The sequence below is a fragment of the Eleutherodactylus coqui genome, unplaced genomic scaffold, assembly GCF_035609145.1.
Source record: "Eleutherodactylus coqui strain aEleCoq1 unplaced genomic scaffold, aEleCoq1.hap1 HAP1_SCAFFOLD_53, whole genome shotgun sequence".
NCBI lineage: Eukaryota > Metazoa > Chordata > Amphibia > Anura > Eleutherodactylidae > Eleutherodactylus > Eleutherodactylus coqui.
Window position 1 is genome coordinate 194164 of NW_027101708.1, and position 12936 is coordinate 207099.

The 12936-nt window shown below is 52.7% G+C and overlaps 1 protein-coding gene across 2 annotated transcripts in view; it reads right to left on the minus strand.

The window, feature by feature from the left end:
• LOC136590903 (serine/threonine-protein kinase greatwall-like) overlaps positions 1 to 10897 on the minus strand; it is a 30364-nt gene extending 19467 nt beyond the window's left edge. For both annotated transcript variants that reach the window (XM_066588425.1, XM_066588424.1), the window contains exons 1-6: positions 10653 to 10897; positions 5125 to 5262; positions 3766 to 3905; positions 2491 to 2579; positions 1283 to 1389; positions 138 to 273 (exon numbers count right to left, since the gene is read on the minus strand). In XM_066588425.1, the coding sequence (XP_066444522.1) occupies positions 138 to 273; positions 1283 to 1389; positions 2491 to 2579; positions 3766 to 3905; positions 5125 to 5262; positions 10653 to 10826 (784 nt within the window). In that variant the 5' untranslated portion in view covers positions 10827 to 10897. The remainder of the gene's footprint in view (positions 1 to 137; positions 274 to 1282; positions 1390 to 2490; positions 2580 to 3765; positions 3906 to 5124; positions 5263 to 10652) is intronic.
• Between the last annotated feature and the right edge of the window lie 2039 nt (positions 10898 to 12936).

The window sequence follows — 12936 nt, forward strand, 5'->3', positions numbered from 1 at the left end:
CAAAGAGGTAAAATAAAAATACAGATTAAGTGCGATTTTTTTTTTGGCTCCCACAAGAAATGGGCGATTCTCAGAGTGGAATAACCCAAAAACAGGACATGCTGATCGCCTGTAAGTACGGCCTGCGAGTTACTTACACGATATCAGCAGCTTGTTCTTCCCGGAGTTTTCTTTATTTTGGATTGCAAGAGGAGTCGAGTTGCTCTGTGACGATTCGCTCAGCACCGGGGTCATCGAGGAAGCGGCCGCCATCTTACCGCGGGCCGGAGAATTCTATAGTGGTGGAAACAAAAATAGATCCATAACCAATAAAAAGACGAAGATCCAGCGCCGGATCACCGCATCGCAGGAGACGGGGAACGTGCTTCAACCAGACAGACCCCTCAGATGTTATGGACACCTCGACAATCAGGAGAGTCAAGGTGCAGAAACTTTGAGAACAGGCTTTTCCCTATAAAGTCACCGCCATTTTTCACTACGCAGCCGATCCTGCAGCCGTCCGCACTTCCTGCAAAGATAGCTACTGCAGCTTACAAAGAAGTAGGGGCCATATAAAAGGTAGCACCATCACAAGATCAGACTACAAAGGGGTTTCATTGTGGTCTGTTACCATGGAGATGCAATTTCAGCAAAGCTGCTGAACACTGAAAGAGGCAAGAGTTTTTTTTTTTAACCCATTAAGGTCCAAGAGGTGTAAATTTATAGTGCGGGATTAAAGCTCCTTTTCTGGAAGATAGCATGAGCCAATCAGACACAGCCGAAGACCCCAAGGAGGAGACCAGCTACTTAAAGAACGCAGAAAGCAGCAGTGTCATTTACTGCCAGCTACCTCCGGCCTGTCAGAGCTGCAGGGTCTCAGCGGACCCCACACCGGCTCTCAGTTTTTCCCTGTAACTCGGGCTCCTATAGATGCTCCAGTTACAGCAGAAGTGTGTAAAATACAGACATGTGACTGTCCCCCAGAGGTCCTATATAACCCCTATAGATAATACAACCGGTTAAAAAAAAAAAAAAAAAAAAATTTGGAAAAAGGAAACGAAAGCCTTACTGTTTTTTTAAACACCCCGTGAAATCAATGATGGTGGTGATGGGGGGGGGGGGGGGGGGGGGGGGAAAGTGATTAACACATTTTATTTTAGTTTCTCTCACACTAAAATAGCAGGGATGGAACACCCCACCCCCACCCGAGACCAACGCTGCCCACCCCATTCCCTTTAAGTCGACCACAACATATGGCGATGTATTCGTTCGCCTCAGACGTTGCGTTGTCGGAAACACTTACGAAGCCCAGCGAGCTGATGAGCGACAGGACTTGTCCCGGCGTGCGGAAGTAATCGCGGTTGGGTTTGGCCATTGAAGGAGTCGTAAGAATATCGATCATATTAATCTCTGAAAGGACAAAAGTGCAACATGAAGTCCAACACAAAACAGACTACAATGTAACGACTTGTATATGAAACCCCGAGGACCGCCGGCGCACAGCGAGATACGTTCGGACACCTCGCTGCCTGTTGCAGCGCGTAGGCCTTCACGTTACCAGACTGTGCAGGGCGCCGGGAGCCTGTGAGAAAACGCTAAACCCAATCTAGTCACAAGTCTGCCAGGACGGCTCAGACTAAACATCAACCCCAGAACAACAGAAATCCCTGCAACCCTTCCCAATTCAATTCCCCTGCCCCCGCCAGGAATAAAGCCCGGGACCAAGCACTGTATGTTCACAGTACTTACAGTTAACAGCGCCACTCCTGTCCTTGGGTTGACTATGGAACTACAGCTCATATCCATTGAAGTGAGACAGAACTGCATTACTAACTGTAGACAGATGTGGCGCCGTTTTTGGAAGACAACCATGTATTTTCTGACCCTGGACAAGCCCTTTGTTTGATATGAGCAGCACTGACCAATCAAAGCATCCTGCAGCGTCACACTGTACTTCCGTAGTCTAAGTGGTGCGGCCATCTTGGTTTGAGACTGGAGCGTCACTTCAAGTGTCCAAGTTCCAATTGCTACCATGATGCGGTAAAGGAGGTCCAACCACACTTAAGGCCTATTTAGACACAAAAATTATCGCCCAAAGGCCGTCTTGAGCGATAATCGTTGTGTATAACTGCACTGACATCCTGCAGTTTTCGTGAAGCCATCGCTGATCTTTCAGTGTGCTGACGATGAGCCTGATCAGGGATTCACAGCGGGATACAGCTGATACTATTGTTTCAGCTGTATCCCGCTCCCTGAACACAGGCTGGTGATGAAGAACAGAGCGGTCCAGCTGTGTTCTCCATACCCCGCACGGAGCGCTCAGCTGTATAACAGCCAGGCGCTCCGAGCAGAGAACAGCTGGATGCAGAAGACAAGCACCCCCGCTTGTCTTCTGCATCCGCAGCTCGGAGCGCAGGGTGATCGCTCAATGTTTGAGGGATCACCCTGCGCTGTAAAGAACACGATTATCGCTCAAAAGATCGCCGTGTCTAAATGGGCCTTTACACCAACCTCTTTTAAGAGTGACTTTGGAGAGTCCGAAGTCCGTCAGCTTAATGTGACCCTCGTTTGAGATCAGCATGTTGTCTGGTTTAAGGTCCCTGCAAAAAACACAAACCATGTTAACCCCTCCAGGACCAGACATCACTTTATTTTTTGGTCCCTGCCCTCCAAGAGCCATAACCTGTTTCCATACGTAACTGTATGAGGCTTGTTAATGGCGGGACGAGTCGGATTTTAAATGGTGCAATTTAATGTACAGAAGTCTTACATTTAAAGTGGGGAGAAATTGTACACAAAAAAAAACAAACAAAAAAACACGACTGCGCCATTTTTGGTGGGTTTCATTTTCTTATTGCATTTACAGTGCAGTAAAAATGGCGGATCAGTATGATTATGGCGATGACAAGATTCTATTGTGGTTTCCCTTTATAAGGGTGGATTCAGATGATCATATATCGGCTTGGTTTTCATGCCGAGCCGATATACGGTGTCCTTGTCTGCAGGAGGGGGGGCATGGAAGAGCCAGTAGCAGGAACTGAGCTCCCGCCCCCTCTCCGCCCCTTGCCACTATTTGCATTAGGAGGGGGCGAGACAGGGCGGAGCTAAGTCCTGGCGCTTAGCTCCGCCCCTCCCATTGCAAATAGTGGCGAGGGGCGGGAGCTCAGTTCCTGCTCCTGGCTCTTCCATTCTCCTCCCCCCCTGCAGACAAGGACACAGTATATCAGCTCGGCGTGAAAACCAAGCCGATATACGGTCGTCTGAATCCATCCTAAAAAGGTAAAAAAAAAATAAAAAATTTCTTGAGCAAAAATTGCTTTCCGTTGCCGTATTCTGAGACCTGTGCCTCATTGTTTCATCAAATGGGCTGTGAAAGGGTTGTTCTTTTCGTGGAGCGAGCTGTAATTTTTTATTACCAGCATTTTGGGTTACACACATTTTTGATCACTCTATTCAAATTTTTTGGGAGCCAAGATTAAAAAAAAAATAAATAAAATAAAAAATAAAATAAAATCTTGATAAATTTTTTTTTACTTAAAGTCACACTTATTTAGTCCCCACAGGGTATTGAACTTGCATTTATTTGCCTGATCATACTATATACTGCAGTACTTTAGTATTGCACTATATATTGAGTTTTTAATGTGGTCACGGAACTTGAAAGGCATCTATGCGTGGCGGCAGCTATGGGGAACCTTCCGTAGGCTTTCAGGCTGTCATGCTAGCCCATCGGTACCCCTTGACCACCCCTTCTGCTGACTATCTTGGCGGCGGAACGTAAATTACCTGTGGATTATTCCGTGTCTGTGCAAGTAGTCAAGAGCCAAAGCGACCTCAGAAATGTATTTAACCGCCATATCTTCATCAAAGTAACCGTAGATGTGCAGGAGAGACTTGACATCGCCACCGATGAGATATTCCATCACCTGGTAGAAGACACCAATGATCACGTACACAACCCGTTGCGCCCGCACAACTCGCTGCCCGCATTCATCATCACCCACATGGCATCTACAGCAGGGGGCATCACACTCATCTTCACCAAGGGCCATATCAGCATTCTGGTTGCCTTCAAAGGGCTGTTGATACGCGCTCATTCACACGGATATATTTGCGCTCGGCTGTCAGCGCCTCCTTCACCCGGTGGCCACTGATCATTTCCGTATCACCTGACCAGCGGCGCTGCGCTCACTAGAGGCCGCCAGGTAGCGGGTGAAGGAGGTGCCGAAGACTTGGGAGGGGCGCGCACACCATCACAATCTGTATCAATGGTGGAGATTTTAACGGTTTTGGATGCAGAAATGCTGTGGAATTTGCGGCTGCACCTCCGCCCCGGCGATAGACGCAGATTTCCCAGCATTCCTTGCTGAATCGCGGTACTCCAAAGGGTTAGCCGGCGATTCCCAGTCTGGGAAGAGTTGCATCTACACACGGCACTAGAGTGATCCAATAAAGCGAAGCTCGCTGCATTACAGGAGCTGCTGGGGTGTCTGACAATAAGGCCTCCTTCCCATGAACGGATTTACGCCGCGTAATTTGCGGCGAAAATCCGCTGCGTTGCCCGCAGCTATTAGGTTCTATTGAACCTAATAGCTCAATGCACACGGTGTGGAATTCCACCGCGGAATTCCGCACCGTGAAATCTCCCGTCCTCACCCGCGGCATGCTCTATTTGCCGCGGGTGTACGCGCTGATGGCTTCCATTGCAGTCAATGTAAGCCATCCGTTCACAGCACAGCGGAAGATAGCGTGAAAACGCTTTCCCGCCTACCGCCGCCGCGTCATATGACGCGGCGGCAGTGGGCGGGGAAGCGTCATGCGGGAGCGAAGACACCGGATCCGCTGGTAAGTATGGGGTCTCTGGGGGGCGCCGTGACGGGCTTTGCCACGGAATATTCCGCGGCGGAGCCCGTCACGCTCGTGTGCAGCCGGCCTAAGTGATGGCAGCTTCCCACGACAACTAGCAGCATTGTGATTACAGCTCTGGATTATAATACAAGGTAACGTGGGATCAGCAGGAGGAGATCAAGAATATCAACAGCGTCGGAATACGGAAAGACTTCCACAAAGTTCTTTACAAACACCCGTAAAACTTGTAGAGCAAGAACCTTGAGGGACAGCGGGGAGTCGGGGGGAGGGGCTCACCAGGTAGATATTGTTGGCTGACTGCAGAGAGTAATACAGGTGGACAATAAATGGGCTTTTACTTAGGGCGAGAGCGTCCCTCTCCGCTTGAACCTGATGCACCATGTTCTTATTAATCATGTCGGCCTTCTTCACCACCTGCAAAAAGGACACAAAGCTCATTAAAAAATACAATTGCGCCAACAGCGTCGCGTCCGTTCCGTAATATTTATCAGAGGAGCGAGAAACGCAGCATTAAGTAGTCGAGAACTGAACCCCAGTCAGTAGCCATTCTAGGAGAGGCTTTCCAGCAACGTCAGGGGTAGAGATGAGCAAGTATACTCGCTAAAGGCAATTGCTCGAGCGAGCATTGCCCTTAGCGAGTACCTGCCCGCTCGAGAGGAAAGGTTTGGCTGCCGGCGGCGGGCAGGGAGCTGGGGGGGGGAGAGCGGGGCGGAACGGAGGGGAGATCTCTCTCTCCCTCCTGCTGACAGCCGCTACTCACCGCTCCCCCGCGCCGGCACCCGAACCTTTCATCTCGAGCGGGGCAGGTACTCACTAAAGGCAATGCTCGCTCGAGCAATTGCCTTTAGCGAGTATACTTGCTCATCTCTAGTCAGGGGCAGTTCACACAATAGACAGGAGACCAATGCACTCCTGTGGGAGAGAGTTCTGGGCATGGGAGGGGAGGAGGTGAACTGTGACATTATCTATTGTTAACTGTGGCTCCTGTGTTCTCTTTATATAAGTGTCACCTCAGTGTAATCCTGTCTGTACAGGGAGGTGAGGAGGTGAGCTGTGACTATTGTGAATGGTGGGTCCTGTGTTATCTATATATAAGTGTCACCTCAGTTTAATTCTGTCTGTGCAGGGAGGGGAGCTGTGACTATTGTGAATGGTGGGTCCTGTGTTATCTATATATAGGTGTCTCCTCTCAGTGTAATCCTGTCTGTGCAGGGAGGGGAGGAGGTGAGCTGTGACTATTGTGAATGGTGGCTCCTGTGTTATCTATATATAGTTGTCTCCTCTCAGTGTAATCCTGTCTGTACAGGGAGGGGAGGAGGTGAGCTGTGACTATTGTGAATGGTGGCTCCTGTGTTATCTATATATAGTTGTCTCCTCTCAGTGTAATCCTGTCTGTACAGGGAGGGGAGGAGGTGAGCTGTGACTATTGTGAATGGTGGCTCCTGTGTTATCTATATGTAGGCGTCTCCTCAGCATAATCCTGCCTGTGATGAAATGGGATTACAGTTGAGAAGGTTAAGGCCCATTTAGACCACGATTATTGCGCAAAAGCCGTCTTTCGAGCGATAATCGTTGTGTGTAACTGCACTGACATTGTGCAGTTTTCGTTAAGCGGTTGCTCATCGTTGTCTTTCAGCGTGCTGACAATCAGCCTTACCAGGAAGTAACAGCAGGATACAGCTGATACTATTGCTTCAGCTGTATCGCGCTCCCTGAACACAGGCTCGGGTATGAAGAACAGAGCAATCTCTTGCATCCTCCATTCGGAGCGCTTGGCTGTATAAATGCAGAAGACAGGAGGCCCCACTTTTCTGCATCCCCCGCTCAGAGCGCAAGATGATCACTCAACATTTGAGCGATCACGTTGTGCTGTAAAAAAGCGCACAACAATTATCACTCAAAAGATAATCGTGTCTAAATGGGCCTTTACTCTACAGATCAGGAAGTCTCAGACCATTATTAGCTCTAGTGGCCGCTGAGAGAACTGCAGGACTTTAGGATGGTTTTCTTCTTTAACAGACAAACTTCAAGATTTTAAAATACACCAAAAAAAGGTCTTTAACAAAAAACCTCACTCATGAACGGGTCGTTTTCTGTAACACATTCCCTTTAAAGGAGATTCCAGGACTGAACCAGCGATCCGCCCTCCCCCCAGCGCCGTCATGTTCATCACACAGCACAGGATCAGCTCAGTCACATGGAAGTGAAAGTGAGTGTACAACGCTGCCCGTATGGACGGAAGCCCCATCAGCAGGGACCCCAATGGCAGACCCCCGCTCCCCTCCCCCGATGAACTGTTCTTGGTGATATAGGTTAATTTAACTTCACTTTATTTATCACAAGTGGATAACATAGTACAGAGTATGGATGATTGCATCCGCCGGGCCGAAGAAAGAAGATCCGGCCGCGACGCAGAGAAGATGAGGCCGCGGCGAAGGGAAGATCCGAAGCGGGCGGGAGGTAAGTTTATTCTTATTTTTATGCCTCATGTCCGCGGGGCAGGAGGGACCCGCTACGGATTCTACATGGAGAATCCGGAGCGGGCCTGATTTTCCCCGTGGACATGAGGCTGGGTTCACACAGGCCGGATTTCCCGCGGAGATTCCGTGCGGAATTTCACCACGGCAAATCCACATGCGGCCGCTAATCCCGGGATTAGCCAGCCATGTGGACGAGATTTCTCAGGAATCTCGTCCACACGGGACGGCAAATCTGCTGCGGCCAAGTTGACAGAAGCCGCTGCTGCGGCGCGGATTTGCCGACCGCAGCATGTCTTTTTTCCCGCTGCGGCCGCGCTCTCCTCTATGGGAGCGCCAGCCACAGCGGAAGAGCGAGCGGCTAAACTGCGACATTTCCGTCGGGAATCCGCCCTGTGTGACCGTGGCCTTAGGCCGCCTGCACAGCGGCAGGGCGGACCCCGCAGCAGAGTTCAACCCAGTGCCCGTCCGGTGACCCCAGCTTATCTGTCTGGCGTCTTCTCTTCCAAGACTGTGCCAGCCGAAGTGCCAACCGGCATATGTGCAATACAGAGGACGCCCTATTGTTGCTATGGCGATGACAGTCTCCTCTGATGCGAATGTGCCAGCTGAAGCGCCGACTGGCACACGCGCAGTTAAGGTTATGCGGCTCTTGCAGCGCGGTCTGCAGTTGTTTTTCCATACTAAATTTTTCTTTTAAAGTCTGAAAACCTGACGGAACGGAGCCGGGAGCCTATGGAAATCAACGGGGGAGAAAAGCCCATCCCTTTAATTCCAGCTTCTCTCCAGAGACCCAAACGCAGTGCGAGTGCGGCCGGCGCAGGATGGCGTATCGCTACATCCCGCGGCCGTGGATAAGGACGGTATATTTCGCACGGTCAGCGTATCTCTACATCCCGCGGCCGTAGATACGGACGGTATATTCCGCACAGTCAGCGTATCGCTCCATCCCGCGGTCGTGGATACGGACGGTATATTCCGCACGGTCAGCGTACCGCTACATCCAGCGGCCGTGGATACGGATGGTATATTCCGCACGGTCAGCGTATCGCTCCATCCCGCGGTCGTGGATACGGCCGGTATATTCCGCACGGTCAGCGTACCGCTACATCCCGCGGCCGTGGATACGGCTGGTATATTCCGCACGGTCAGCGTATCTCTACATCCCGCGGCCGTGGATACGGACGGTATATTCCGCACGGTCAGCGTATCTTTACATCCCGCGGCCGTGGATACGGATGGTATATTCCGCACGGTCAGCGTACCGCTACATCCCGCGGCCGTAGATACGGACGGTATATTCCGCACGGTCAGCGTATCGCTACATCCCGCGGCCGTGGATACGGATGGTATATTCCGCACGGTCAGCGTATCGCTACATCCCGCGGCCGTAGATACGGACGGTATATTCCGCACGGTCAGCGTATCTTTACATCCCGCGGTCGTGGATACGGACGGTATATTCCGCACGGTCAGCGTACCGCTACATCCCGCGGCCGTGGATACGGATGGTATATTCCGCACGGTCAGCGTATCGCTACATCCCGCGGCCGTGGATACGGATGGTATATTCCGCACGGTCAGCGTATCGCTCCATCCCGCGGTCGTGGATACGGACGGTATATTCCGCACGGTCAGCGTATCTTTACATCCCGCGGTCGTGGATACGGACGGTATATTCCGCACGGTCAGCGTATCTTTACATCCCGCGGTCGTGGATACGGACGGTATATTCCGCACGGTCAGCGTATCGCTACATCCCGCGGCCGTGGATACGGACGGTATATTCCGCACGGTCAGCGTATCGCTACATCCCGCGGCCGTGGATACGGACGGTATATTCCGCACGGTCAGCGTATCGCTACATCCCGCGGCCGTGGATACGGACGGTATATTCCGCACGGTCAGCGTATCGCTACATCCCGCGGCCGTGGATACGGACGGTATATTCCGCACGGTCAGCGTATCTTTACATCCCGCGGCCGTGGATACGGACGGTATATTCCGCACGGTCAGCGTACCGCTACATCCCGCGGCCGTAGATACGGACGGTATATTCCGCACGGTCAGCGTATCGCTCCATCCCGCGGTCGTGGATACGGATGGTATATTCCGCACGGTCAGCGTATCTTTACATCCCGCGGTCGTGGATACGGACGGTATATTCCGCACGGTCAGCGTACCGCTACATCCCGCGGCCGTGGATACGGATGGTATATTCCGCACGGTCAGCGTATCGCTACATCCCGCGGTCGTGGATACGGCCGGTATATTCCGCACGGTCAGCGTACCGCTACATCCCGCGGCCGTGGATACGGATGGTATATTCCGCACGGTCAGCGTATCGCTACATCCCGCGGCCGTGGATACGGATGGTATATTCCGCACGGTCAGCGTATCGCTCCATCCCGCGGTCGTGGATACGGACGGTATATTCCGCACGGTCAGCGTATCTTTACATCCCGCGGTCGTGGATACGGACGGTATATTCCGCACGGTCAGCGTATCTTTACATCCCGCGGTCGTGGATACGGACGGTATATTCCGCACGGTCAGCGTATCGCTACATCCCGCGGCCGTGGATACGGACGGTATATTCCGCACGGTCAGCGTATCTTTACATCCCGCGGCCGTGGATACGGACGGTATATTCCGCACGGTCAGCGTATCGCTACATCCCGCGGCCGTGGATACGGACGGTATATTCCGCACGGTCAGCGTATCTTTACATCCCGCGGCCGTGGATACGGACGGTATATTCCGCACGGTCAGCGTACCGCTACATCCCGCGGCCGTAGATACGGACGGTATATTCCGCACGGTCAGCGTATCGCTCCATCCCGCGGTCGTGGATACGGATGGTATATTCCGCACGGTCAGCGTATCTTTACATCCCGCGGTCGTGGATACGGACGGTATATTCCGCACGGTCAGCGTACCGCTACATCCCGCGGCCGTGGATACGGATGGTATATTCCGCACGGTCAGCGTATCGCTACATCCCGCGGCCGTGGATACGGACGGTATATTCCGCACGGTCAGCGTATCTTTACATCCCGCGGCCGTGGATACGGACGGTATATTTCGCACGGTCACGTATCGCTCCAATAACTCGGTTACAGGATTTAGGACTTGCCGATGGGGCAGCAAACAAGTTACTGCAAGGACTACAACTCCCAGCATGCCTTCATAGTCAGAAGCAGGTGGAGCATGCTGGGAATTGTAGTATTTCCACCACTCAAGTGTCGGGCAGCCTGCAGCAACCACTGGAGGATCTCCCCACCTGCACTACAAGTCTCAGCATGCCCTACACATTACACGTCTCACCTTCACGGCGAACAGCCTGCTGTTGTTCTTCCTGCGGGCCAGATACACCTTCCCGAAGGCTCCGCGGCTGATAGGCTTCACGATGGTGAAGTCCTCGATGGAGGGCGGCTGCGGCACCACGAACTTCTTCTCCCCGCACACGTCGGAATCCTCCGCCGCTCCCACCACCCCCATGTCGCCGTTGACTCCGCTGTCTATGTGCCCAGGTAAGACCTCGGCGTCGCCGCCGCGGCCGTTTAAACGGGAGCCGCGCCTTCACTTTACGTCACTAGTCTTCCCCACCAATAATCTTCTAGCATTCAGGCCTGGACGTCGGAAGAAGGAATAGCGACCAATTACTGTGAAGAGTTCTCTTTAACCACGCCTCTGTCTGGCTGGCGACGGCCATCTTTACTGAGGGCAGCTGCCTACATGTTTGCTTTTGAAAACTGCTGTGTTTTTCCGCAGAAGTCGAGCATAGTCAGCGACTGATTACTGGAGGAACGTCGCTTGCGGTCAGCCAACTGCTTACATACCAGCAGCGTGCATAGTAGAAAGTGCACACTAAAATCCGTGTTCAAAAACCGCATAAAAGTCGCACAACATGGATTTTGGTGCTGATCCACAGCAGAATTCACCCCTTCAATGGAAAGGGGAGCAGAAAAAACGCATCAAAGTCTGCTGTGTGAACACGCCCCAATATACACAGCTGCCCCCCTTGATCCAGATCCGTCCCGCAGGAGGGATCCATCATGCTGGGAGCTTTCATGCCACTTTTCTGCAACTTTTCTTCCTTTCTCCAGTTTATGGTCGGTCTCGCACAACCAGATTTGAATTTGCGTAATCCGTAATCGTCACCGCAACGGATGATCGCGGTATTCCGCACACATTGAAAAAATAGAGCATTTGCATATATACTCAGATGGGCGGACAGCGATTGCAATTTCCGCAAGTGGATTTAAAACCGGAGCAAGTTCTATTTTTCTGTGGAATCCACACAGACGGCTTCCATTGACTAATCCGCAGCTCATCCACAATAGGCCGCGGGGACTTGCATCAACGCCTAGCGAGGGCGACGGAAAAACAATGATTACAGAACATCTGTACTGCGCATGTTCATAGGCAAGCATCCACGGTCATCCGCAATACAGAAAGGCGAAGGTATCCGGAGTCACCGGCCGGGATCAGAGACGGATTCCGCTGCGAGCCTATGCATGCGTAATCCAGATCACCCGTGGAAGAGCAGCCTAAGGATGCATCGGTCAGCACACGGACATCCCGCCTTACTTCGGTCAGCACACGGCCATCCTGCGTCGCATCAGTCAGCACACAGACATCCCGCGTCGCATCGGTCAGCACACGGACATCCCGCCTAACATCGGTCAGCATACGGACATCCCATGTCACATCGATCAGCACAAGGACATCCCGTGTCACATCGGTCAGCATACGGACATCCCGTGTCACATCGATCAGCACAAGGACATCCCGTGTCACATCGGTCAGCATACGGACATCCCATGTCACATCGGTCAGCACAAGGACATCCCGTGTCACATCGGTCAGCATACGGACATCCCGTGTCACATCGGTCAGCATACGGACATCCCATGTCACATCGGTCAGCACAAGGACATCCCGTGTCACATCGGTCAGCATATGGACATCCCGTGTCACATCGGTCAGCACAAGGACATCCCGTGTCACATCGGTCAGCACAAGGACATCCCATGTCACATCGGTCAGCACAAGGACATCCCGTGTCACATCGGTCAGCACACGAACATCCCGTGTCACATCGGTCAGCACACGGATATTCTGCCTCGCATCGGTCAGCACACGGACAACCCGCCTCACATCGGTCAGCATACAGACCTCCCGTGTCACATCGGTCAGCACACGGACATCCTGCCTCACATTATTCAGCACACGGACATTCCACCTCGCATCAGTCAGCACATGGACATCTTGTGTCTCATCGGTCAGCACACGGACATTCCGGCTCGCATCGGTCAGCACACGGACATTCCGGCTCGCATCGGTCAGCACACGGACATCCCGCCTGCATCGGTCAGCACACGGACATCCCGCCTGCATCGGTCAGCACACGGACATCCCGCCTGCATCGGTCAGCACATGGACATCCCGCCTGCATTGGTCAGCACACGGACATCCTGCCTCGCATGGGTCAGCACACGGACATTCCGGCTCGCATCGGTCAGCACACGGACATCCCGCCCGCATCGGTCAGCACACGGACATCCCGCCCGCATCGGTCAGCACACGGACATCCCGCCCGCATGGG